General features: G+C 43.0%; 2 protein-coding genes across 8 annotated transcripts in view; one reads left to right on the top strand and one right to left on the bottom strand.

Annotated features, from left to right (window-relative positions):
- The window catches only part of LOC143776520 (teneurin-2-like), a 3,926,626-nt gene that overhangs the window by 1,824,533 nt on the left and 2,077,079 nt on the right, over nt 1-25,014 (bottom strand). The window lies entirely within an intron of this gene.
- On the top strand, nt 5,676-7,308 carry LOC143773456 (uncharacterized). The gene is made up of 4 exons (XM_077260905.1): nt 5,676-5,771; nt 6,095-6,287; nt 6,450-6,606; nt 6,727-7,308. Exons 1-4 carry the CDS (start codon nt 5,676-5,678, stop codon nt 7,265-7,267), a joined length of 987 nt encoding a protein of 328 aa, XP_077117020.1. The 3' UTR covers nt 7,268-7,308.

The raw sequence follows: 25,014 nt of genomic DNA, 5'->3' as shown, positions 1-25,014 counted from the left end.
TGGCCGGTGAGTGTATGTATTTGTGTGTGCATGATCATATTTGTTTTGGTTCTTGTATGATGCTGTAATTCTAAAGAAAAGGAGAATCAACCAGTCTCTTTAAAGGTTTATTCACCAAATAATCAAGTTAGCCCTGATCCATCTGATCATGGATAACTTGCTGATCACTGGGGATCCAACTGCTGAGCTCCCCCAGAGATTCTAAGAACAAGGGTCTGCAGTCTCATCCTGAATAGAGCAGAGTTGTGCATGCTCGGCCTTTGCTTTATTCATTATCTATAGAGCTGCTGAGCGCTTCACTTGGCTATTTCCATCAATGTAATGTATTATATACACTCACCGGCCACTTTATTAGGTACACCATGCTAGTAACGGGTTGGACCCTCTTTTGCCTTCAGAACTGCCTCAATTCTTCGTGGCATAGATTCAACAAGGTGCTGGAAGCATTCCTCAGAGATTTTGGTCCATATTGACATGATGGCATCACACAGTTGCCGCAGATTTGTCGGCTGCACATCCCAAAGATGCTCCATACAAGGCAGGATGGATCCATGCTTTCATGTTGTTTACGCCAAATTCTGACCCTACCATCCGAATGTCGCAGCAGAAATCGAGACTCATCAGACCAAGCAACGTTTTTCCAATCTTCTACTGTCCAATTTCGATGAGCTTGTACAAATTGTAGCCTCAGTTTCCTGTTCTTAGCTGAAAGGAGTGGTACCCGGTGTGGTATTCTGCTGCTGTAGCCCATCTGCCTCAAAGTTCGATGCACTGTGCGTTCAGAGATGCTCTTAGGCCTACCTTGGTTGTAACGGGTGGCGATTTGAGTCACTGTTGCCTTTCTATCAGCTCGAACCAGTCTGCCCATTCTCCTCTGACCTCTGGCATCAACAAGGCATTTCCGCCCACAGAACTGCCGCTCACTGGATTTTTTTTCTTTTTCGGACCATTCTCTGTAAACCCTAGAGATGGTTGTGCGTGAAAATCCCAGTAGATCAGCAGTTTCTGAAATACTCAGACCAGCCCTTCTGGCACCAACAACCATGCCACGTTCAAAGGCACTCAAATCACCTTTCTTCCCCATACTGATGCTCGGTTTGAACTGCAGGAGATTGTCTTGACCATGTCTACATGCCTAAATGCACTGAGTTGCCACCATGTGATTGGCTGATTAGAAATTAAGTGTTAACAAGAAGTTGGACAGGTGTACCTAATAAAGTGGCCAGTGAGTGTACAGCTCTGGCAAAAAATTAAGACACCACTGCAAAATTTTCAGTTTGTCTGATTTTTCTCTTTATAGGTATATTTTTGAGTAAAATGTAAATTGTTACTTTAGCGTTAGGGGTCAAGTTCCAGTCTCTGCAAAGGGGGAATCTCTGGCCATCTCCGCTGCGGTCTCCCATTCTTCTCCTGCCACAGTGGAGTCTGCTCAGCAGAGACATCGGTCCCAGCGGCTCGCTCAGTCTGGCTCTGTACAGAGAGTTACTGCTGCTTTTCCTGCTTCTGCCATTGAAGTCAGTGCTGGACAGTGGCGAGCAGACGCTTCTGGGACTAAGTCCTGCTTTTCTCGTTCTGAGCATGCCCAGTGTAAGATCTCTGAGTGGAGATCGAGGGTCACATGATCAGACACTGCAGCTGAGGTCCTGTAGGTGCTCACGCTCTGTGGCAGCCTCTCATTGGTCCTTCCAGGAAGGTCCTGAACATGCTGCAACTATTTAAGGCTCGCATGGCCGCATGGCCATGCGCTAGTATTGCTTTCATTTATGTACTTTGCGCCATTGTGGTCTTGTATGAGTGAGTTCAGAGACCCGACTCAAATAAGCCCCTAGAATGCTGGCACCTCCAGAGAGGAGTTTGTATGCTTGAGTGTTCAGGGACCTTACCGAAATAGCCCCTAGAATGCTGGCACCTCCGGCGAGGAGTTTCATGTGCATGCAAGACCACTGACTGTTCTTGTTTAGACAGTTAGCCTGTGCCTCTGTGGAGTCTAACAGGGCGCAGTGCTTTGAGTTCGCGGCTGCTCTGTGAAGTAACAGAGTTAGCTAACACCGCCATTTAGTTCCGCTATTTGCTAGCAGCAGGTTCTCCTGCACGGTGGACCCCGGGCTGCGAACGCATCTATCCTAATAAAATATATACATTCATTAGGTGCGTTCCACTAGCCCTATCATAACATTTAGTCTATAAACTTCGGACAACATGTCTCCGAATTTCCAAGCAATACATTTTGTATTTTTTTTCTGAAAAGAAGAAATAATCAAAATAAAAAAAACAGTGCTTTCAGACCTCGAATAATGCAACGAAAACAAGTTCATAATCATTTAGCTATACTAATGTTTTAACTCAGGAAGAGTTCAGAAATCAATATTTTGTGGAATAACCATGATTTTCAATCGCAGCTTTCATGCGTCTTGGCTTGCTTTCCATCAGTCTTTCATATTGCTTCTGGCACAAAAATTTAAGCAGTTTTTCTTTGTTTGATGGCTTGTGACTATCCATTATATTCTTGATTACATTCCAGAGGTTTTCAATGGAGTTCAGGTCTGGAGATTGGGCTGCCCATGACAGGATTTTGATGTGGTGGTCTCTTATTTTTTGACAGAGCTGAACATCGTTGGGTTCTGCCAGTTCCAGCACTTATCACGTAACCACTAGTGATGAGTGCGTATGCTCATTACTCGAGTTTCTCTGAGCATGCTCGGGGTTCTCAGAGTATTTCATTGGGCTCGGAGATTTAGTTTATGTTGATGCAGCTGCATGATTTGCAGCTGCTACACAGCTTGAATACACCTGGGGATTCCCTAACAAACAGGCAACCCCGATATTCAAGCTGTCAAGCAGCTGCAAATCATGCAGCTGCATCGACATAAACTAAATCTCTAAGCACAACGAACAAATCGGAGACCACCCGAGCATGCTTGCAGAAACTTGAGTAAGAAGCATACTCGCTCATAACTAGTAACCACATGTTTTCTATGTATGCCCCTGCTTGCAGGGCAGTATTAATGAGGGAAATCTAGCCTATTTCTCATAGCCTGAGTCTCAGGGGGTCCCATGGCCAGATTGCCCTCATCATAAGCGGTGTGCAGGGTAAGGAGGGGTGCTCAGACACATTTCTTGCACAGGGGTCCCAAGCTGTCAGTGTCCATCCCTGATTGGACATAAACAGTATGGGGCTCCTGTGTAGTAGTAATATTTGAGCCACAAGTTGTTTAACAGCTAATTTATTAAGTGTACTATGACTCTCTACTTAATGTTTCATCTGATGGATCGGAATCAGTAATATTCAGTCAAGGCTGCATCTAAAGTATGTCTTTCGCTACCTGTATGTGTTGGTTTATGGTTTAACCCAGTTAGAGTATTTGCAGCAAATTAATCTGCCACAAAAATCAGTGTTGGCAGGAAAAAATGCTGAGTAAAATATGTGTGGTTTTGATGCAATTTTGAATGGGTGAAAAATGGTGTAAAAATGCTGAAAAAATTCACATGCAACAAATATGAATAAATGAATTGAAGGTTTAAATTTGCAACAACAAAAAATTATGTGCACAAGATTTTCAAAATGTCATTCACTTTACTGATACTGTAAAATACTGTGTTTTTTTCTACAGCAAATACTCAGAATAAAAAACTATGCAAAAACGCAGTGAATGATTAAGCCCTTATAGTGTCTTAATTCAGTATTTTAGTCAAGGGCGATACCGGGGCTATATTTAATAAATTGTCATTTCGGCAACTACATACTACACTATCTATAGCTATTTGTAAGTGTGTTGGGAAACTATTGTGTAGTTCATACAGCGCTCTTAAATAATTTGTCTTTAAAAAAAAAACACTCTTCTACATGGGCTTGTGTACAGCATTGAAGCTCACCCCTATCCTCTTGACCAGTACGATTTTCAGATAAAAAGAGCAAATAAGCCACATATTCATTTTTTTCTAACCCCAGACACCACTTTAACTTTCAGAGAACTGTGATATGTAACCTGCATTATCATGTGAAAAACTTGTCATATCCTTATCCTTGGTTATTACTAATTTAGCTCTAATGAACTTGAACTTAGTTATCAACCCTTTACTGCAGTTACAGAAAACAAATATTCGAATAAGAGACAATCTAATAGTCCATTGAAAAATCTATGCTACCATTATTGCAGATTGCTGAAATTATTAAATGTGGCTTGTAAGGAAGAATAGCCAAGAGTCCACATGGAAACTAGTAGAAAAATGAAGTCAAGCCAAGCATTTCTTATTTTCCACTGAATTTGTCAGTTTTTTTTGGACAATATAAAAAAAGGTTTCCTGTAGTATAACTATAAATAATGTGTGGTGTCCATAGCTGTAATAAAAAGAAATATTTTGGAGTAAAAATGAAAGCTTTAAAAAGTGATGCTGCTATAGTTCAATTGGGCAAAAATTGTATGTGGCTATACAGTACATCACTGCAGGTCTTCAGAATGAAGACTAAGCCCCAATTCATCACAACCTTTACACCAAATAACTGGCTCCAAATAGCTTTGAGAATGCACAGACATTTTGTAACTTTTGGTGTTGTTATGCCATTTTCGCTGAGCTTCAACAAAATAGGACTGTGATGGGACAAAAGAGTGATGATCAAATTCTTGATGAGAGGTGGTGTTCCATATGCCATAAATCTTACTCCAGCTGCCCTAGTCAGGGATTGGAGTAAGATTTGTGGTGAGGAGCACACAGAGATATATGTTTCCTTGGTCCTTGCCTGATTCATTAAGAGATGTGTGCCTGTTAATTAATCAGGCAGCTCGCACTTCATCCCCTTGTCAAGGCTGGCGGGAAAAAAGGCTTATCTCGATGAATCGGAGCCTAAGTGTCCATTTATGTATTGTCCTTTATAAACATGCCAGAAATCACCTGATGAATATGCAGAAACAGAAAATGTGCTGCCGATAATGATGAATTTGTAGGGGCACAAAACAGTTGTATTAACGTTCGACTGGACCTATGAATTTTCATTGGTGTCAATCGACAAGCACTAAATATGTGACTACCTGCATTAGCCAGTATAAATCTTGCTAAAGGAGCAGCTTATTCACTTTATGATTCAATCATGTTAGGGTGGTTTCACACTTGCGTTTTTGTCTGCAGCGTTTTTTTTCAAAAAAACGCATGCGTTTTTTTTTCCTATATTTAACATTGAAAACGCATGCGTTTTTATGTGTACGCGTTTGGTCGCGTTTTCAATCGCATGCGTTTTTTTACTGCATGCGTTCATTTTCAAAAATGCAACTTGTAGTATTTTTGAGGGGCGTTTTTTTGACCAAAAAAAGCATGCGTTTTCATGCGGTTTTTTTGGCCAAAAAATGCATTGGCGACAATGGGAACGCATGCGTTTTTTTTGTACATGCGTTTGCATGCGTTTTTTGACGCATGCGTTTTTTTAAACAAAAGTTGAATAGACTGTAGATAAGGTTATCTAGACACTGATAAGCCTCCCCCATAGCAGCAGGGTTATAAAAGGAAGGTTGGGGGAAGCTTCTGGTCATTTCTCATCAGACTCAAAAGAAGACCAGACCCTGGCCGGACTCATTGGTGGACAAGACCCAGAGCAATGTGAGTATATCCTAGGCAATGCATTTATTTTAATTTTTTTTGATCTACATGTCCTAATTTATTTTTTTTTTTCAACATGCATCAGAATGTCTTCTACGGAGTATTCATCAGATGAGGAGTTCCAGCCACGTCAGTCAGAAGTGGATCGTGTCAGTGAGGTTAGTTTTTGGTCCTTCAGCTTGGTAAGTATTGACTGTCACATCGACACATGAGACAATTTGATTTTTTTTTTTTTACAGAGCACTTCAACTGAGGGACAGAGAGGGACTGAGCAGCGTAGTCAAGGTCCAGTGGGAAGACGGCAGCGGGTATGTATATAAGGCAGACTGTCCTCATTGAAATATTCTTGAATCTTCCTTTCTGTACCCTTGATTTTCTTTAAATTTTTCTTGTATGATCCTTTTCTTAAATTTATCTTTCAGATTCCTGCCCTTTCTCATATTATGGTTTTTTCTTTTTCCTAATGTGATTGAGCAAATTTAATTGTTTTTTTTTTTTCTTTTAGGTATCACAACGGGACGAGGACCGGATCGATAATGACCTCCTGATCACCTTGGTCCAGGAGCGAGTCCCGTTGTGGGACAGCTGGGATCCACAGCACGCCGTCAACAGTACGCTACGTCGTTTGTGGAGTGAGGTGGCCCAAGCGTTGTGGGATGGCTGGGAGAATGCCCTGCCACGGGTCCGTAATGCATTTAGTAAGTATTGCACTGCAGTGTGAAGCAGCAGAGACCTTGGCCGGGCTCTCTTGACTGTGTGTGATGAAGGAAACTTTTCGGAGTTTCTTTCATCACACACAGTCAAGAGAGCACGGCCTAAAGTCCTTTTTCTGACCATTATATTTTATTGTTATTTCACAGTGGACAAAGTAAGAACACGTTGGCGTTCCATGAAGGACCGCTTCAACAAGGACCTTCGTGATGAGAATCGTGCAGCCAGTGGTTCCGGAGCAAGGCACCGGCCGTACAAATATCACCGTGTGCTGGCCTTTCTAAGACCGGTCCTTCTCATGAGAACGTAAGTATTTCTCACATGCTTCCGGTTGTATTGCATTGAGATAATCTGTCATTTTTATTTCCACAGGATGCACCGTCTTGTTATAGTTTGGTATTAATTTTCTGTTTTCTTTTTTCACAGCACACACTGCACGACTGTCGCAACAGGTTCTGGAGCGGTCCTTCAGCCGGCAGCCACGGACCCGTCCCAGCCATCCAGCAGCGCAGCACCAGGTGGGTCTTCCACACTCACTGGAGACCAGGGGGCTGGCACATCAGGTCTTCCCCTTTCGCAGTCCTCTTTCACTGCACCCATTTTTGCGGGCACATCCCGGCAGCGACAGAGGGCTTCGGATAGGTCCCTCATGCCCGAGTTTTTGCACTTGAGCTCGGTTTTACACAAAGCTATCAAGGCTTTAGGTGACAGAATGGATGTGACCCATAATCTCTTACATTGCCGCATCCAGGATGTCGCCAAAAGCGTTGATCAATTGAAAGCCGACCTCAAGAAGCTAGCTCATCATTTTTTTAATCAAATCCTACAGGGCATGTCAGAACACCTTAGCCCTGATCTCCAGCTGAGTGTGATGCAGGCCTGCAATGTTGCTTTTGTGCAGGCTATGCAGCAGAGTCAGAGTCGAAATGTGGCGGCATATCCAACTGTGCCGTCACTGTCACTATAAAAACACCATTCCTACCGCTGCTGCATGCCACTGCACGGCCACCTCTATTCCATCCACAGGTGTACTCCACTACAGCGCCAACATGATGACGAGTGCTGTTGGACATCCCACCGCCACCACCATGACAACCGCTGCTCCGGCTTGGACCTCCTCCGCTGACACCACGATGATGCAGGACCCTGGCATGGCTTATCGGCCCGGCCCCCTCCCGATGCAGCAGGACCCATCCATGGCATATCGGACCGGCCCACCCCCGATGCAGCAGGACCGAGGCCTGGCATATCGGACCGGACCCCCCCGATGCAGCAGGACCCATCCATGGCATATCGGACCGGCCTACCACCGATGCAGCAGGACCGAGGCATTGCTTTCCTGGCAGGACACCCCCCGATGCAGCAGGACCCAGGCCAGGTGTATAGGATGGCCCACCCCCCGATGCAGAAGGACCCAGGCATGGCGTATAGGATGGGCCACCCCCCATGCAGCAGGACCCAGGCATGGCGTATCGCACTGGCCCCCCCATGATGCAGCAGGACCCTGCCACGCCTTTATGTTCCCCCCCACCAGCAATGCAGCAGGACACTGGTATGGGCTTTGTTTTCCCCCCCCCCAACGAGGCACCAGGACCCTGGGATGGTTTTATGTTCCCCCCCCCAACGAGGCACCAGGACCCAGGCGGGGCTTTATCTTTCCCCCCCACTACAATGCTGTTGGACTCAGACGTTGCCGAGCGCACCACAATGGAGACGGACTGTGTAATTGTTGAGCCAGGTCCTGACGAGTCTCCCGCCAACACTCAACATCCTAGCCCAAGAATACATCCCCCTACCAGGAGAACCCAAAGGCAAACCGGACAAACTCACAAAAAACAAAAAACTCTGAATATTCCTCCCCCATCACCTACCGATGTGTCTCTATTGTCTCTTGTGTCTCAACCTTCCAGTGTGTCTCAAGCCCCTCATGTTTTATGCCTCATCCCCAAACTTCCAGACCCTTCCAGTTTTATTGCCCCTTCTCCTGCCACCTCTGCCTGCTCCACGGTGAGCCAGGCTTCAGTTCTGAACACCCCCCAGATACGTCACTCCACCCCACGCCGGCGCGGTACAACCCGTCGCGGCACAAAAAAATAAATTTGTTTGTGTTTAATCAATAAAAAAAAAGTTTATTTGCAACAATTATGCTTGGTTTATTGTGTCTTTCACCCCTCTCAATACACATCAATAAACTTTGCCACACACTTATTCTTTTGGCCAAAACATATCTCCAGTAGTATAAAATACAAGACAACATCTATATGTGTTTCTTTAGTATAAAGATATGAGTTGGCCAAAAAAATATTATTTATTTCCATACTCTTATTTTTGAACCTAGTGTAGTGTCACTGTACAAAGAGAAAATTGTGGAAATCAAGTTCAGAACTCAACTGAACTGTTCAGATGTCAAAATAGACACCTGACCGATTAAGTTGATTACTGCCTTGTATATTCACTATATTCTATATAGCACATTATGGGACAATGGTTGTCACACGCTACATATCTATGCTCACCTGGCCAGGTGTAAAAATTGGTGAATTCATGATCATGTATATGTTTATCATGAATTTATTATTTCTTACACTTGACTTGATGGGTATAGAGACCGTGACAGTCTTGACGCAATGACGTCAACAAGATTAACAATAAATAAATGTAAATTTTGTACCATTATTATAAGTATTGGGGCCGTGTTTTATATCATTCTTTGAAAACCAAAATAAGGAGTGCAACAGAGGTAAATTACGATTAAAAAATAAAAATTATTACCTCATCAACTATCACCCACTCCTGGATTTGGATTACAAAATATGATATACATATCTACTTCCCATCTTTGGTCAACCTTTGTTTAGAGAGGAAAAAGATAGTAGACATGGTCAACACAAAAAAGTTTATTAATTTGAAAAATTTGTATCAGTGTTTAATAATTGTTAAACATAAACATACAACAGGACATTTACACAACATTGTCCTGCCATGACACACGTCCAATATCGGACACAAAATAGGCCGCAAATTGGTCCCGCATAAGACCAACGGCTGCAGTTGACCGCATCGGGTGAGGCTGAAAATCAGGCAATGGGTGTGAAACAGGTTCATCAAGTTCAATGTGGGGTCACTCCTTTGCCATTATATAATTGTGTAGAACCACACAGGCTTTGACCACCTCGTCCACTGTTTCCACTTTTAGATTGATGGCTGTTGCAAGAATGCGCCATTTAGCAACAAGAATGCCAAAGCTGCACTCTACGGTTCTTCTGGCCCTGGTCAGTCTGTAGTTGAATATTCTTCTAGTGTGGTCCAAGTCCCTACTAGAATAGGGCTTCAGGAGATTTTCACACATCTGGAAGGCCTAATCCCCAACCATAACAAATGGCAGCGGTGGGCCTTGAGTGTTGGGGAGAGGCTGTGGAGGGGGAAAATTAAAATTGTTGCCATACACCCGACGGCCCATATCCGAGCTCTTGAAGGTCTGGGAATCATTGCCATGGCCAAAACCTCCAATATCCACGGCGAAGAAGCGACACTCTGCATCCGCTATTGCCATGAGCACTACCGAAAAATATTTTTTATAATTATAAAACTCAGATCCGGTTCTGGCAGGTTTGACAATGCGGATGTGCTTTCCATCCACCGCCCCTAAACAGTTGGGGAAATCACACACGTTCAAAAATGTAGTTGAAATTTCCCGCCACATGTCCACGGTGGGTACGGGTATAAACTCCTCACGGAGTACATTCCATAACGCACGACAGGTGTCCACAACAATTCCGGAGAGGGTTGAGATTCCAAGGCGGTATTGGAAGTGCAGGGAAGATAAACTCTCTCCTGTGGCAAGAAATCTAGAAGAAAAAGAAACAAAAAAAAATTTAAAATCGGCTCTTATGGTGTGTTTAAAAAAAAAAAAAGTCATAACAACAAATTTGACGGTCATTGGTTTAGTTTTGTAACGTACCGTAATGTCACTAACAGACGTTCCTCAGGTGGAATCGCTCTACGGAGCCGTGTGTCCTGTCGCCTTATGGATCCTTCGACACGAGCCAGTAAATCACGGAAAGAATCTTGAGACATTCTGGTATAATCCTGGAATTTCTCCGGGTTGTCATTAAGCTCTGCATAGAGCGTGTGATATGCTCCACGGCTCTCACGCACTTCAATGATGGGGTGCCTCCAAAAACGCCGACGATGTCTCCTTCTCCATCTTTGGCGGTTTCGGTCTTGCTCCCAAGCAAAAACACAGGCAAGGAAAATCTTGAAGCTGAACTCCAGATTGAAATAAAAGTTATCCATAGCAAGATCCATCATGACACCGGAAATCCCCCTAGGGTCTATATATTGAGAGACAATCATATACGCCCTCTCTATTCCCATTGGTTGTGTCTGGTTATCTTTTTTTTTTTTTTTGTAAAATTTTCAAAAAAACGCAAATGCATGCAAAAACGCATGTAAACGCGTGTAAACGCTGCGTTTTTTTGACGCACGCGTTTAAAGCATGCGTCAAAAAAACGCTGCGTTTACATGCGTTTACATGCGTTTTTGCACCATGCGTTTTTTAAAAAAAACGCATGCGTTCAAAAACGCAAGTGTGAAACCAGCCTTAGCCTAGTAACAAAAAAAACTAACATAAGGCCTGAATAGTGTTGAAGCAACATTAAGTAATTGTTACGCTCACGCCCTGACTGATGGCCGTGAGCTTGGGGGTGTGTGGCCCCACTGTGCCACAAACCAGACTATCTTGGAAGGGGCGTAACTATGACAGCTGCTTGGTCTTCAATGGAAGCCTCTGATGGGGAGGTCAGGCTTGAGTGGCAGGCAGCTGCCAGGTACTACTCCAGGGTGGTGTCTGGCTGTGGCTGTTTATCCAACTTGGGAATCAGGAACAACAGGATTGGTGCGGGCATCAGGCAGGACTAGCTGATGAGCACGGATGGGATTCAGACGAGTAGGCTGGCACGGCTGAGACACAGAGCGGGCAGAGACACAGGGCTGGCAGGAACGGCAGAGACACAGGGCTGGCAGGAACGGCAGAGACACAGGACTGGCAGGAACGGTAGAGACACAGGGCTGGCAGGAACGGCAGAGACACAGGGCTGGCAGGAATGGCAGAGACACAGGGCTGGCAGGAATGGCAGAGACACAGGGCAGGTTGGTGTGGTGTATGAAGGAACAGGTAGGGACCTGTTCACATAGGAGGTGCAGATATGGATATGTAATATGAAGGAACAGGTAGGGACCTGTTCACACCGGAGGTGCAGGTACAGAAAAAAGCCAGAAGGAAAGGAGAATGAAGGAACAGGTTGGGACCTGTTCACACAGGAAGAGAAGTGCAAGGCTGCAGATAGGAGCGGAAGAGCAGTAAGAGATAGCGTAGCAACAAAAGCTAAGCAAAGCAGAACCGCACGGAATGTGGAAAGGAGCTGCAGCAAGAGTTTTCTGCAGAAGCTAAGCAGAGCAGAGCCACAAGGAGTGTGGAGTGGAGCTGCAGCAAGAGGTTTCTGCAGCAGCAGAAGCTAAGCAGAGCGGAACCACAATGAATGCAGAGAGGAGCTGCAGCAAGAGATATCTGCAGCAGCAGGAGCAGAGCAGAGTAGAACGGAGCAGAACCGCAGGAGTGCGGAGCAGAGGCAAAGCTGCAAGAGAGCGGAGCACAGGCAAAGCCACAAGAGTGCGGAGCACAAGCAAAGAGAGAGGACACAAGGAAAGACACATCAGGGAGAGAAGCCACAGACAAGGAGACAGAGGTAGGACAAAGTTCAGACAAGGCAATGGAACAAGACAAGATACAAGAACAAAGACACAGGGACCAGGATATTCTGTCTCCTGGAGGGCAGACAACAAGATCAAGGCAATAACGCTGAGAAAAGCCTCTAGAGAGGGAGTAACACAGAGCAAGGCCTGGCAAACTCAGAAGCTAAACACAAACTGAGCTAGATGCCAAGATAGACCCTGCTGAATGATAGCAGCCTATTTCAGTTAATCTGCAATGTTGCAGGACAATGGGTTGTAACTGACAATGATGAGGATCATAACTTCACAATTTATAGTAGTTGTGTCAAGATCATGTTTAGTTTTATTTTTGAAGAAAAATCTATTTTAAGCTTAAAGTAGAGCATGGTCCAATGTTACGGCAACTCAGTCAGTAACTTTGGCCACATGGGCAGCAAAATTCATTCACGCTCTGTTAAAGTGGCTTTGGCATCATACCATTGCCTCTAACTGCAACTAACCCGCTCTGATAATTGCAAATTTCGGAGGGCAATACAGCTATAAAGAAAAGACAAAGTCAGAATATAAAGGTTACTCTTCTACCTTTAATGTCACCCTTGCTAGCCTGAAAGACGTAATGTTAAACAAGCCATACATTATACTCTTTTAACATGATGACATGTTAGACTGTTCTGAACCATTTAACACACTGAAACCCCATTCCTGCAATAGTTCTAACATTTAGTTTTCACATCACCTTCAAGCGACTAGAAAAGTCAGTGCTATAAAAATCTACATTTGTGTTTTTCGCTATATTGTCATGCAGGCACCTGCAGCTGGGAACACGGCAGGAATTCCAGAAGAGCAATATGCACATTGATACAGCACAGCTATTAGTCATTTCATGAGCATAAAAAGGAGAAGTGCCATTCATAAAGTGAATATATGATTGGGATTCGGGAATCATATTTACTATATGCCACGACTCAATAAGTTAGCAGCTCCCCATACACTATGCACTCGATCCAGAACACAGGCTACAGTATCACAGGAAAAGAAGGCAAGGTTATTCTGCCCTTAGTACTTCAGGAAGAATATTCTTTAGAATTTTATATTATTTGCTGGAGCGGACACATCATCGGAGCAAGCTGTGGATCTGTACAGGGGCTCAAGTAAGGAGACCACTATTATCTCCAATGTAGGTGGAATTGTGCATTATGGTATGCTCATATCTGCATATATAAAGAGATTCTCAGCCAGAAAAGTTGGAGTGTTATATGAGTGTCATGTGTTTTTTCCTCACCTAGCATGTGTATGCAATTCATTTTTAATATTAGCTTTTACATACAGACTTTCTCTATGTCTTTTCAAGCTATTTTGTTAACTAATAAAACAATCTTATGTACAGATGTAGATAGATAGATAGATAGATAGACATATAGAAGTTATTGAGATATATAATCAGTTCAGTGCATGTGGAGCTAACTGTGCATGTATTTATCTAATAATTAAATAAATAAAGAAAAAAATGGCTGGGGTCCCCCATATTTTTCTTAACCAGCTGAGGGAAAGCCGACAGCTGAGGGATGATGTTCATAGTTTGGGAAAGGGGTAAAAAACATGGAGCTTCTCAGGATAATTAATATCAACTCACAGATCTCTACTTAGCCTTTACTGCCTATTAGCAAGGGTTGACCCCCAAAAGAATGATGTGTGGAGTCCCCCCTATTATTAATAACGAGCAAAGGCTAGGCAGACAGCTGAAGGCTGATATTAATAGCCTGGGAAGAGGCCATGGATATTGTCTCTTCCAAATTTCTCTGTAGTGTTGGCAAATGGGTTAAAAGTATTAGGGTTGATATCAGCTGTTTTATGGCTGCTGACATCAAGCCCAAGGGTAAGTAATGGAGAGGTGTCTATAAGACACACCTCCATTACTAACCCCATAGTCAAATGCAATAAAGACAAACATGGAGTAACTTCCTTTATTTGAAATAAAAACTCCCCAACTCTCTTTTACCCATTTATTAATATCCAAATAAAAAAAAAAAAAAAAAGAAATCCTCACCTGCCCGTCAATAATCCATTTGCCTCACAAGCCCAACTCAACTACATCTGGATGCTTTGCTGAGCGGTCACATAAAATGTAATAACTCATCTCGGCATCCAGGAGACACTCAGCTGAACATAAGAACGCAGCTTCAGTGCTGAATGCTGATGTCAGTAATGTCACTGGAGTTCATAGCCTATGAGATACCACCCCAACTTTCTCTGCACTGCTAGTTTGCTTCTAGTATAATTTTCTAATTTAAATACACATAAATGTTAAAGAAAAACCTGAATGAAAGAGTTAATTATATTCAAATTAAATCTATAGGATAATTTTTCCCATTTTAGATCAATTTTACATATATCTTTAGATTAATTTATGTATTGTGAATGTGCTTCAACGAGGAGGGAAAACGAACATTAAGGAATAGAAAATGACTAACATCTAATTTGAAATAAACTGCTTGCTGCATACTTTTACTGCTGCTTTAAACAGCCATTAAGAAAACTATTCTACCGCAGCCCTGCTGTACAGTAAACAAGATAAGTAAGGAGTGAAAATCTATTCACAGTGTCCTAATGGTTTAATAAGAAAAGTGTAGAAGTCTCTTTTTTTTATCTTTTCTAAAAGGGACGCATTAATAATAATAATAATAATAATAATAATCTTTATTTATATAGCGCCAACATATTCCGCAGCGCTTTACAGTTTAAGTTTCAAATATAACAGTTATTGGTAACAATGTTAACAATACAGTAATAAAGCAAAAATAAGACAAAATAAGACGACCCTGCTCGTGAGAGCTTACAATCTACAATATTAAGACTAACTGGCAAAGTACCCCCACTTTGAAGTGTTCTGATTCTGACTTTTTGAGACTTGCTTGTAGAGGTACCTTGCAGGTCGTATTTGGATCCAATTCACTTGCACCCTGATGCAATGTAGCAGCAGCATACTGCAATCTTTGGCTGCACTGCCCATGTCATGGCCTGCAGTTGCAACTCCAGCCTGAAAGGGGTTTTCCACTTTAAGAATAGTGGACCCCAAATGTTTCTTGCAATGTAAATTAGCAAAATCAGCTTGAAGTCATCCTTCCTGGGTCCAGCAATGGCTCTCTGCCACTGCTCCAGCCTTAAGTGTTTTAGCTGCAGTGATAATGTCATTTCCAGAGCTCATATCACCACTGCAGCCAATCACTGAACTCTGCAGCAGTGGTCTATGTAGACAGCACAAGCTGTGGGGCTCAGTGATTTATGGCAGCTGGGAAGTGAGCTGTGGACGTGATGTTTCCTCTGCAGTCAAAACACTGAGATCAAAACAGCGGTGAACAGCTGGTGCTGGACCCATGTATGGGGATTTCTATCTGAATTTTTTATTTTGCATTAAAGAAATGTTTGAGCTTTGGGGTCTACTTTTCTAAAAATGGAAATGCTTATAACTTCTTAAGGAGACAGGAGTTTTTTTGCTTTTGTGCTTTTCTTTCATCGTCCCCTTAGTAACATAGTAACATAATAACATAGTTATTATGGTTGAAGGAAGACTTTAAGTCCATCTAGTTCAACCCATAGCCTAACCAAATATGCCCTAACATGTTGATCCAGAGGAAAGAAAAAAAAAAACATGTGGCAAAGAGTAAGCTCCACATTGGGGAAAAAAATTCCTTCCCGACTCCACATACAGCAATCAGACTAGTTCCCTGGATCAACGCCCTATCAAGAAATCTAGTATATATACCCTGTAACATTATGCTTTTCAAGAAAGGCATGCAGTCCCATCTTAATTTTAGTAATGAATCACTCATTACAACATCATACGGCAGAGAGTTTCATAGTCTCACTGCTTCACTGCTCTTACAGTAAATAATCTGCGTCTGTTATTATGCTTAAACCTTCTTTCCTCCAGACGAAGAGGATGCCCCCTTGTCCCTGTCTCAGGTCTATGATTAAAAAGATCATCAGAAAGGTCTTTGTACTGTCCCCTCGTATATTTATACATTAAAATAAGATCACCCCTTAGCCTTCGTTTTTCCAAACTAAATAGCCCCAAGTGTAATAACCTATCTTGGTATTGCAGACCCCCAGTCATCTAATAACATTGGTAGCTCTTCTCTGCACTCGCTCTAGTTCAGCTATGTCTTTCTTATACACCAGAGACGAGAACTGTACACAGTATTCTAAGTGTGGTCAAACTAGTGACTTGTATAGAGGTAAAATTATGTTCTCCTCATGAGCATCTATGCCTCTTTTAGTGCATCCCATTATTTTATTTGCCTTTGTAGCAGCTGCCTGACACTGGTCACTAAATGTGAGTTTGTCATCCACCCATACACCCAGGTCTTTTTCATTGACGGTTTTGCAAAGAGTTTTAGAATTAAGAACATAGTTATACATCTTATTACTTCTACCCAAGTTCATGACCTTAGATATATCCCCATTAAAGCTCATTTGCCTTTTATCAGCCCAAGCTTTTAGTTTACATAAATCATCCTGTAATATAAAATTGTCCTCCTCTGTATGGATTACCTTGCAGAGTTCAGTGTCATCTGCAAATATTGAATTTTTGCTCTGTACGCCCCCTACAAGGTCATTAATAAATATGTTAAAAAGAAGAGAGCCCAATGCTGACCTCTGTGGTACCTCACTGCTAACCACGACCCAGTCCGAGTGTGCTCCGTTAATAAGCACCCTTTGTTTCCTATCCTTGAGCCAGCTCTTAACCCACCTACACATATTTCCCCTATTCCCATTATTCTAATTTTATGTATCAACCTTTTGTGTGGCACTATATCAAAAGCTTTTGAAAAATCCATATACACTACGTCCACTGGGCTCCCTTGGTCCAGTCCATAACTTACCTCTTCATAGAAATTGATCAGATTTGTCTGACAGGAAAGGTCCCTAGTAAACCCATGCTGATATTGGGTCATGAGGTTATTCCTCTTCAGATACTCCAGCATAGCATCTCTTAGAATAACCTCCAGGATTTTACCCACTGAATATTGGCACCACATTTGCTATACGCCAGTCCTGTGGTACAGACCCTGTTATTATGGAGTCTAGATTAAAAATAATGGTCTATCAATGACTGTACACTGTGTTCCAAATTATTATGCAAATTACATTTTTATCGGATTTTCCTAAATGGTTGGTGCAAATGACAGTCAGTCTAATAAAAGTAATCACCCATTAGAGTATACATCGAATTTTATTGAAGAAACCTCCCAATGATAACAGTATAATCTCCAAAATGAATAAAAACTCAAAATGCACTGTTCCAAATTATTAGGCACAGTAGAATTTCTAAACATTTGATGTTTTAAAGAACTGAAAATGCTCATTTGTGGAATTTGCAGCATTAGGAGGTCACATTCACTGAACAAAAAAGCTATTTAACGCCAAAACATCCTAACAGGCAAAGTTACATGTTAACATAGGAACCCTTCTTTGCTATCATCTTCACAATTCTTGCATCCATTGAACTTGCGAGTTTTTGGAGCGTTTCTGCTTGTATTTCTTTGCATGAAGTTGGAATAGCCTACCAGAGCTGCTGTTTTGATGTGAACTGCCTCCCACCCTCATAGATCTTTTGCTTTATGATACTCCAAAGGTTCTCTATAGCGTTGAGGTCAGGGGAAGATGGTGGCCATACCAAGAGTTTATCTCCTTTTATGCCCACAGCAGCCAATGACTCAGAGGTATTCTTTGCAGCATGAGATGGTGCATTGTCATGCATGAAGATGATTTTGCTCCTGAAGGCACATTTCTGCTTTTTATACCATGGAGGAAAGTTGTCAGTCAGAAACTCTATATACTTTGCAGAGGTCATTTTCACACCTTCAGGAACCTTAAAGGGCCCCACCAGCTGTTTCTCCATGATTACGGCCCAAAACATGACTCCTCCACCTCCTTGCTGACAATGCAGCCTTGTTGGGACATGGTGGCCATCCACCAACCATCCACTACTCCATCCATCTGGACCATCCAGGGTTGCTCAACACTTATCAGTAAACAAGACTGTTTGGAAATTAGTCTTCATGTATGTGTGGGCCCAATACAACCATTTCTGCTTGTGAACACTGTTTAAGGGTGGCCGAATTGTAGGTTTATGCACCACAGCAAGCCTTTGAAGGAGCCTACATCTTGAGGTTTAAGGGACTCCAGAGGCACCAGCAGCTTCAAATATCTGTTTGCTGCTTTGTAATGGCTTTTTAGCAGCTGCTCTCTTAATCCGATGAACTTGCCTGGCAGAAATCTTCCTCATTATGCCTTTATCAGCACAAACACATTTGTGCTCAGATACAGCCACAAATCTCTTAACAGTACAATGATCACGCTTAAGTTTTTCTTAAATTTCTAATGGTTTCATCCCTTCACCAAGGAATTGCACTATATGATGCTTTTCAGCAGCAGAGAGATCCTTTTTCTTTCCCATGTTACTTGAAAACTGTGACCTGCTTAATAATGTGGAACATCATTTTTAAGTAGTTTTCCTTTAATTAGAATCACTTGGAAAGCCAATTATCATATGTGTTTAAGATTGATTTCAGTGATCCATTGAGCCCTGAGACACAATACCATCCACGAGTTTATTTGAAAAACAAAACAATTAAATCTTTATAACACTTAAATCCATTTTGCATAATAATTTGGAACACAGTGTACTTAGTTCCTGCAGTACTCGGGGGTGTATCCCATCTGGGCGTGGAGATTTGTCAATATTAGTGATTTTTAAATGCCGCCATTCTTCCTGCTGGGTTAAGCAGGTGACATTTAAACATTTAATAGGGATTTTTTTTTATCACTGGTCATATTGTCTGCCATGGGATTTTCTTGTGTAAATACTGCTGAAAAAAAAGTCATTTAGCATATTGGCTTTTTCCTCATCCTCATCCACCATTTCACCCAGACTATTTTTAAGGGGACCAACAATATCATTTTCTTAAGTCGGCTTCTTTTGGTACAAATGACTTCCATCCTCAGTTCTGTACCTTCAGGAAGAGGGGTCTTCAGAGGATCCTAGGCAGGAACAATTCTTTTTATCACTCTCATTTTTCTGGAAATTAGGTCCTAGGTATATTAGTCCTTTCAAAGGTGGTCACCGTAATTAACCCTGTGGTCTTTCATCTTGAGCTTCCTCTAACTATCCAAATCCACAATGTTTTTCACAGGTCATTGCCCCCAAAAATGTAGAGCCTGTGGAGCCGTCACTCTTGCCGCTGCTACAGATTATTGCTGATGATAATTTGGAGTTTCAGGTGGCAAAAGTTTTGGATTCTCATATGGTTCACCGCTGTCTACAGTACTTAGTGCACTGGAATGCCATTAAATTCATTTGGTCCCTCCATGTGACCCATCCAGATAAACCTGAATTCAATTTAAATTGACCTGAAGAGTGCTGTACACAGGAGGCAGCATTAGCACAAGAAATTGTGGATAAAGATTGCCAATTCTTGAAGCATCATGATGATAGGCTCCTATACAAAAAGACAGAATGCTATCATAAAATCATAGGGTACTTCAACAAAGTATTAGTTTAAAAGTGTGCGTATTTAAGCAACAACATTAGGTTAATCCATTTTTCTTTTTCATTCGAAGATATTTCAGTTTATTTTTCAATTGTACAGATAATATGTAACATCAAAGGTGGACAAAGTTCTGAAATGTTTTTTCTTGGTATGATTTCTTAAAGGACAAAAACCTATCATTTTAACATGGATGTGTAGATTTTTATATCCACTGTATAAAGGCAAAAAGTGGTCACACCAAATATTGAATTAATTTAGATTTCTCTTTTTGTTACTCACTGCTTTTTGTTAACTGATAAAATAAACTATTAAGGGGTTGTCTGGTTTAAAATGAAAAGCCTGCAGTCACTCTGTCTGAATTTGTGAATCCTCCCAGCACACGCTGCCCCGGGCATGGCGATCAGGTATGCAATATGTATACTCCTGGCAAAAACCAGTCTAGTGGCGCAGCTTCTCTCAATACTTCTCTCAATACTAATGTTGAGCAAGGCCGCGCCAAATCTACACAAAAATGTAAATGTTTCAAGCCAAAATGTCAAGCCATTTAGTCATCACTTTTGCCTTGTGATATAGTGCTCCATCATGATGGAAAAAGCATTGTTAATTATCAAACTTAGTGGTTTCACTCACATTTTTGCCTAAGAACATTGCTATGTAGCAAGAAAGGTAACTAAACATCCTCCGCAAGCAACTTCTCAAAAGATTCAGGAGCAATTTGGTGTTGAACAATGTTGATATCCAGGAAGACAGGGCGAATTGCAAAAGTCTTAAAAAATGACAGTATATACACTGCTCAAAAAAATTAAGGGAACACTAAAATCCAACATCATAGATATCACTGAATGAAATATTCCTGTTGTAAATCTTTATTACATAGTGGAATGTGTTGAGAACAATAAAACCTAAAAACTATCAATGTAAATCACAACTAATGTCCCACGGAGGTCTGGAGTTGGAATGATGCTCAAAATCAAAGTGGAAAATGAAGTTACAGGCTGACCCAACCTCAGTGGAAATGCCTCAAGACAAGGAAATGATGCTCAGTAGTGTGTGTGGCCTCCACATGCCTGTATGACCTCCCTACAACGCCTGGGCATGCTCCTGATGAGTTGGCAGATGGTCTGAGGGATCTCCTCCCAGACCTGGACTAAAGCATCTGCCAACTCCTGGACAGTCTGTGGTGCAACATGACGTTGGTGGATGTTGCGAGACATGATATCCTAGATGTATTCAATCGGATTCAGGTCTGGGGAATGGGCTGTCCAGTCCATAGCTTCAATGCCTTCATCTTGCATGAACTGCTGACACTCCAGCCACATGAGGTCTGGCATTGTCCTGCATTAGAAGGAGCCCAGGGCCATCCGCACCAGCATATGGACTCACAAGGGGTCTGAGGATCTCATCTCGGTACCTAATGTCAGTCAGGCTACCTCTGGCAAGCACATGGAGGGTTGTGCGGCCCTGCAAAGAAATGCCATCCCACACCATTGAAAGGTGCTGAAAGGTGGCAGATGAGGTTTAACAATGATAAATGTAAGGTTATACACATGGGAAGAAGGAATCAATATCACCATTACACACTGAATGGGAAACCACTGGGTAAATCTGACAGGGAGAAGGACTTGGGGATCCTAGTTAATGATAAACTTACCTGGAGCAGCCAGTGCCAGGCAGCAGCTGCCAAGGCAAACAGGATCATGGGGTGCATTAAAAGAGGTCTGGATACACATGATGAGAGCATTATACTGCCTCTGTACAAATCCCTAGTTAGACCGCACATGGAGTACTGTGTCCAGTTTTGGGCACCGGTGCTCAGGAAGGATATAATGGAACTAGAGAGAGTACAAAGGAGGGCAACAAAGTTAATAAAGGGGATGGGAGAACTACAATACCCAGATAGATTAGCGAAATTAGGATTATTTAGTCTAGAAAAAAGACGACTGAGGGGCGATCTAATAACCATGTATAAGTATATAAGGGGACAATACAAATATCTCGCTGAGGATCTGTTTATACCAAGGAAGGTGACGGGCACAAGGGGGCATTCTTTGCGTCTGGAGGAGAGAAGGTTTTTCCACCAACATAGAAGAGGATTCTTTACTGTTAGGGCAGTGAGAATCTGGAATTGCTTGCCTGAGGAGGTGGTGATGGCGAACTCAGTCGAGGGGTTCAAGAGAGGCCTGGATGTCTTCCTGGAGCAGAACAATATTGTATCATACAATTATTAGGTTCTGTAGAAGGATGTAGATCTGGGGATTTATTATGATGGAATATAGGAATATAGGCTGAACTGGATGGACAAATGTATTTTTTCGGCCTTACTAACTATGTTACTATGTTACTATGTTACCATTACTGACCCACTGCCAAACCGGTCATGCTGAAGGATGTTGCAGGCAGCAGATCACTCCCAATGGCATCTCCAAAGTCTGTAACGTCTGTCATATGTGCCTACTGTGAACGTGCTTTCACCTGTGAAGAGCACAGGGCACCAGTGGCGAATTTGCCAATCCTGGTGTTCTGTGGCAAATGCCTAGCACCTTTGAGCACAACCCCCATCTCTGGACGTCGGGCACTCAGACTATCCTCATGGTGTCGGTTTCTAACCATTTGTGCAGACACATGCACATTTGTGGCCTGCTGGAAGTCATTTTGCAGGGCTCTGGCAGTGCTCCTCCTGTTCCTCCTTGCATAAAGGCTGAGGTAGCGGTCCTGCTGCTGGGTTGTGTCCCTCCTACGGCCCCCTCCACGTTTCCTGGTGTACTGGCCTGTCTCCTGGTAGCGCCTCCAGCCTCTGAACAATACGCTGACAGACACAGCAAACCTTCTTCCACAGCTCGCATTGATGTGCCATCCTGGATAAGCTGCACTACCTGAGCCACTTGTGTGGGTTGCAGAGTCTGTCTCATGCTACCACGAGTGTGAAAGCATAAACAACATTCAAAAGTGACCAAAGCATCAGCCAGAAAGCATTGGTACTGAGATACGGTCCGTGGTCCCCACCTGCAAAACCACTCCTTTATTGAGTGTGTCTTGATAATTGCCAATAATTTCCATCTGTTGTCTCTTCCATTTGCACAACAGCATGTGAAACTTCCTAAGTGGACAGTTTGATTTCACAGAAGTTTGATTTACTTGCAGTTATATTCTGTGGTTTATTTGTTCCCTTTGTTTTTTTGAGCAGTGTATATGTATACTGTGTATGTTCCATACTGTGCAAAAGGTCGCTGCGTTTACACAGCGCAAGTCTACTAGATGTCACGGCATATATTTTTTTTAAGGAATATTTTAGGGAGGTTGTTCAAAAAATATTGGAGAACTAATCTCAGATCTTCTGTGCATGTAAACTTGTGCTAACCCTTTTGACTCTTTATATGTTAGAACCTAGGATAAAAACACAATGTGAGAATACCCTGTAGTAAATAAGTAAATAAATAGTAAGAGTACATGTAAACTAGATGGGCATTTCCTGAAGGAAATACATGGTGCTTGAACAGTGCTGCCAGCTTCACAGCAGCACTTACTTTTCACACACAGGACCCGGGGGGCACTTACTTTTCACACACGGGACCAGGGGTGCACTTACTTTTCACACACGGGACCGGGGGTGCACTTACTTTTGACACACGGGACCGGGGGTGCACTTATTTTTCACACAGGGGACCAGGGGTGCACTTACTTTTCACACAGGGGACCAGGGGTGCACTTACTTTTCACACAGGGGACCGGGGGTGCACTTACTTTTCACACAGGGGACCGGGGGTGCACTTACTTTTCACACATGGGACCGGGGGTGCACTTACTTTTCACACATGGGACCGGGGGTGCACTTACTTTTCACACACGGGACCGGGGGTGCACTTACTTTTCACACAGGGGACCGGGGGTGCACTTACTTTTCACACAGGGGACCGGGGGTGCACTTACTTTTCACACAGGGGACCGGGGGTGCACTTACTTTTCACACATGGGACCGGGGGTGCACTTACATTTCACACAGTGGACCGGGGGGGGCACTTACAGTGTCGGGTGTCATAGTCACTTTATTCTGATGTTTGACTTTGATAAATGATCATGTCCTAAAATGGACACCATACATTTGCATAGCTGCCATCTTTGGAAGGTCAAGTTGGGGGTCATGGAAAGGTCGCCATTAATTCCTATGGGAAATTTTTTTTAAAAATGCGATTTTTAAAAAAACTACAAATCGGATCGACTTCAAAAATACATAGCACACCTGTCCCCACCGAGGGCTTCGAAACGCCGCCAGAACGGGGTCTCTGCGCCGAGTGGTTCGTTGTTGTGAACTCTGTTTCCGGGCTCCCTCCTGTGGTCATGAGTGGTACTGTGCAAGTTCTCTCTTTGGGCTCCTTCTGGTGGCTCTTTTTGTTATTTTGCAGGTTTCTGGCAGGATCAGCTGTCTCGTCATCTGCTAGTTAGGTTTCCTATTTAATCCACCTGGTCCTTCATTCCTTGCCTGTTGCCGTTGTATTCAGTGCTATTCTGATTGCTCCTGTCTACATCCGTTATCAGTCTCTCCAAGAGAAGCTAAGTTCTGTTTGCTTATTTTTGCTCATCTGTGTTCAAGATGTTTCCTAGTATATGATGAGTTTTTGTCCAGCTTGCTAATATGTGATTTCCCTGCTTGCTGGTGCTCTGGGGTGCTGAGTTGCTCCCCCCACATCGTTAGTTGGTGTGGGGGTTCTTGCATTCTCTGCGTGGATATTTTTGCATAGGGTTTTTTACTGACCACACAGATCCCTTGCTATTTTCTGCTATCTAGCGTTAGCGGGCCTCATTTGCTTAACCTGTTTCATCTCTGCGTTTGTCTTTTCCTCTTAACTCACCGTTATTATTTGTGGGGGGCTTCTATATCTCTGGGGGATTTCTCTGAGGCAAGTGAGGTCTTTACTTTCTCTTTAGGGGTAGTCAGTTTCTCAGGCCGTGAAGAGACATCTAGGATTTCAGGAAACGTTCCACGGCTGCCTATAGTGTGTGCGGTTAGGATCAGGTTTGCGGTTAGTCCAGTTACCACATCCCCAGAGCTCGTCCTATTATTTTCTACTTAGCTGGTTAGATTTGTGATCCTAAGCCACTAGGATCATAACAGTTCGGGCCGCATTAATTGCGGAAAACACAGAGAAGAAGAATAATAAACTAGATGGGTATTTCCTGAAGGAACTACAGATAGTGCTTTGGAATTGTGCCTGGGCTGCCCCTGCAAGACTTTCACACTTGGGTGCCCCTCAGGCGCTGGTTTGGTAGTTGTAGCCCGGGGTCACTCTGGGTCTGATTTGGTGGGTTGGGTCAATCTGGGTCTGATTTGGTGGGCGGGGTAAATCTGGGTCCGATTCGGTGGGTGGGGTCACTTTGGGTCTAATTCGGTGGGTGCCGTCACTCTGGGTCCGATTCGGTGGGCGGGGTCACT

This window comes from Ranitomeya variabilis, chromosome 5 (genome assembly GCF_051348905.1).
Source record: "Ranitomeya variabilis isolate aRanVar5 chromosome 5, aRanVar5.hap1, whole genome shotgun sequence".
Taxonomy (NCBI): Eukaryota; Metazoa; Chordata; class Amphibia; order Anura; family Dendrobatidae; genus Ranitomeya; species Ranitomeya variabilis.
The sequence above is the reverse complement of the archived record's forward strand: the minus strand, read 5'-3'. Positions and strand labels throughout refer to the sequence as shown.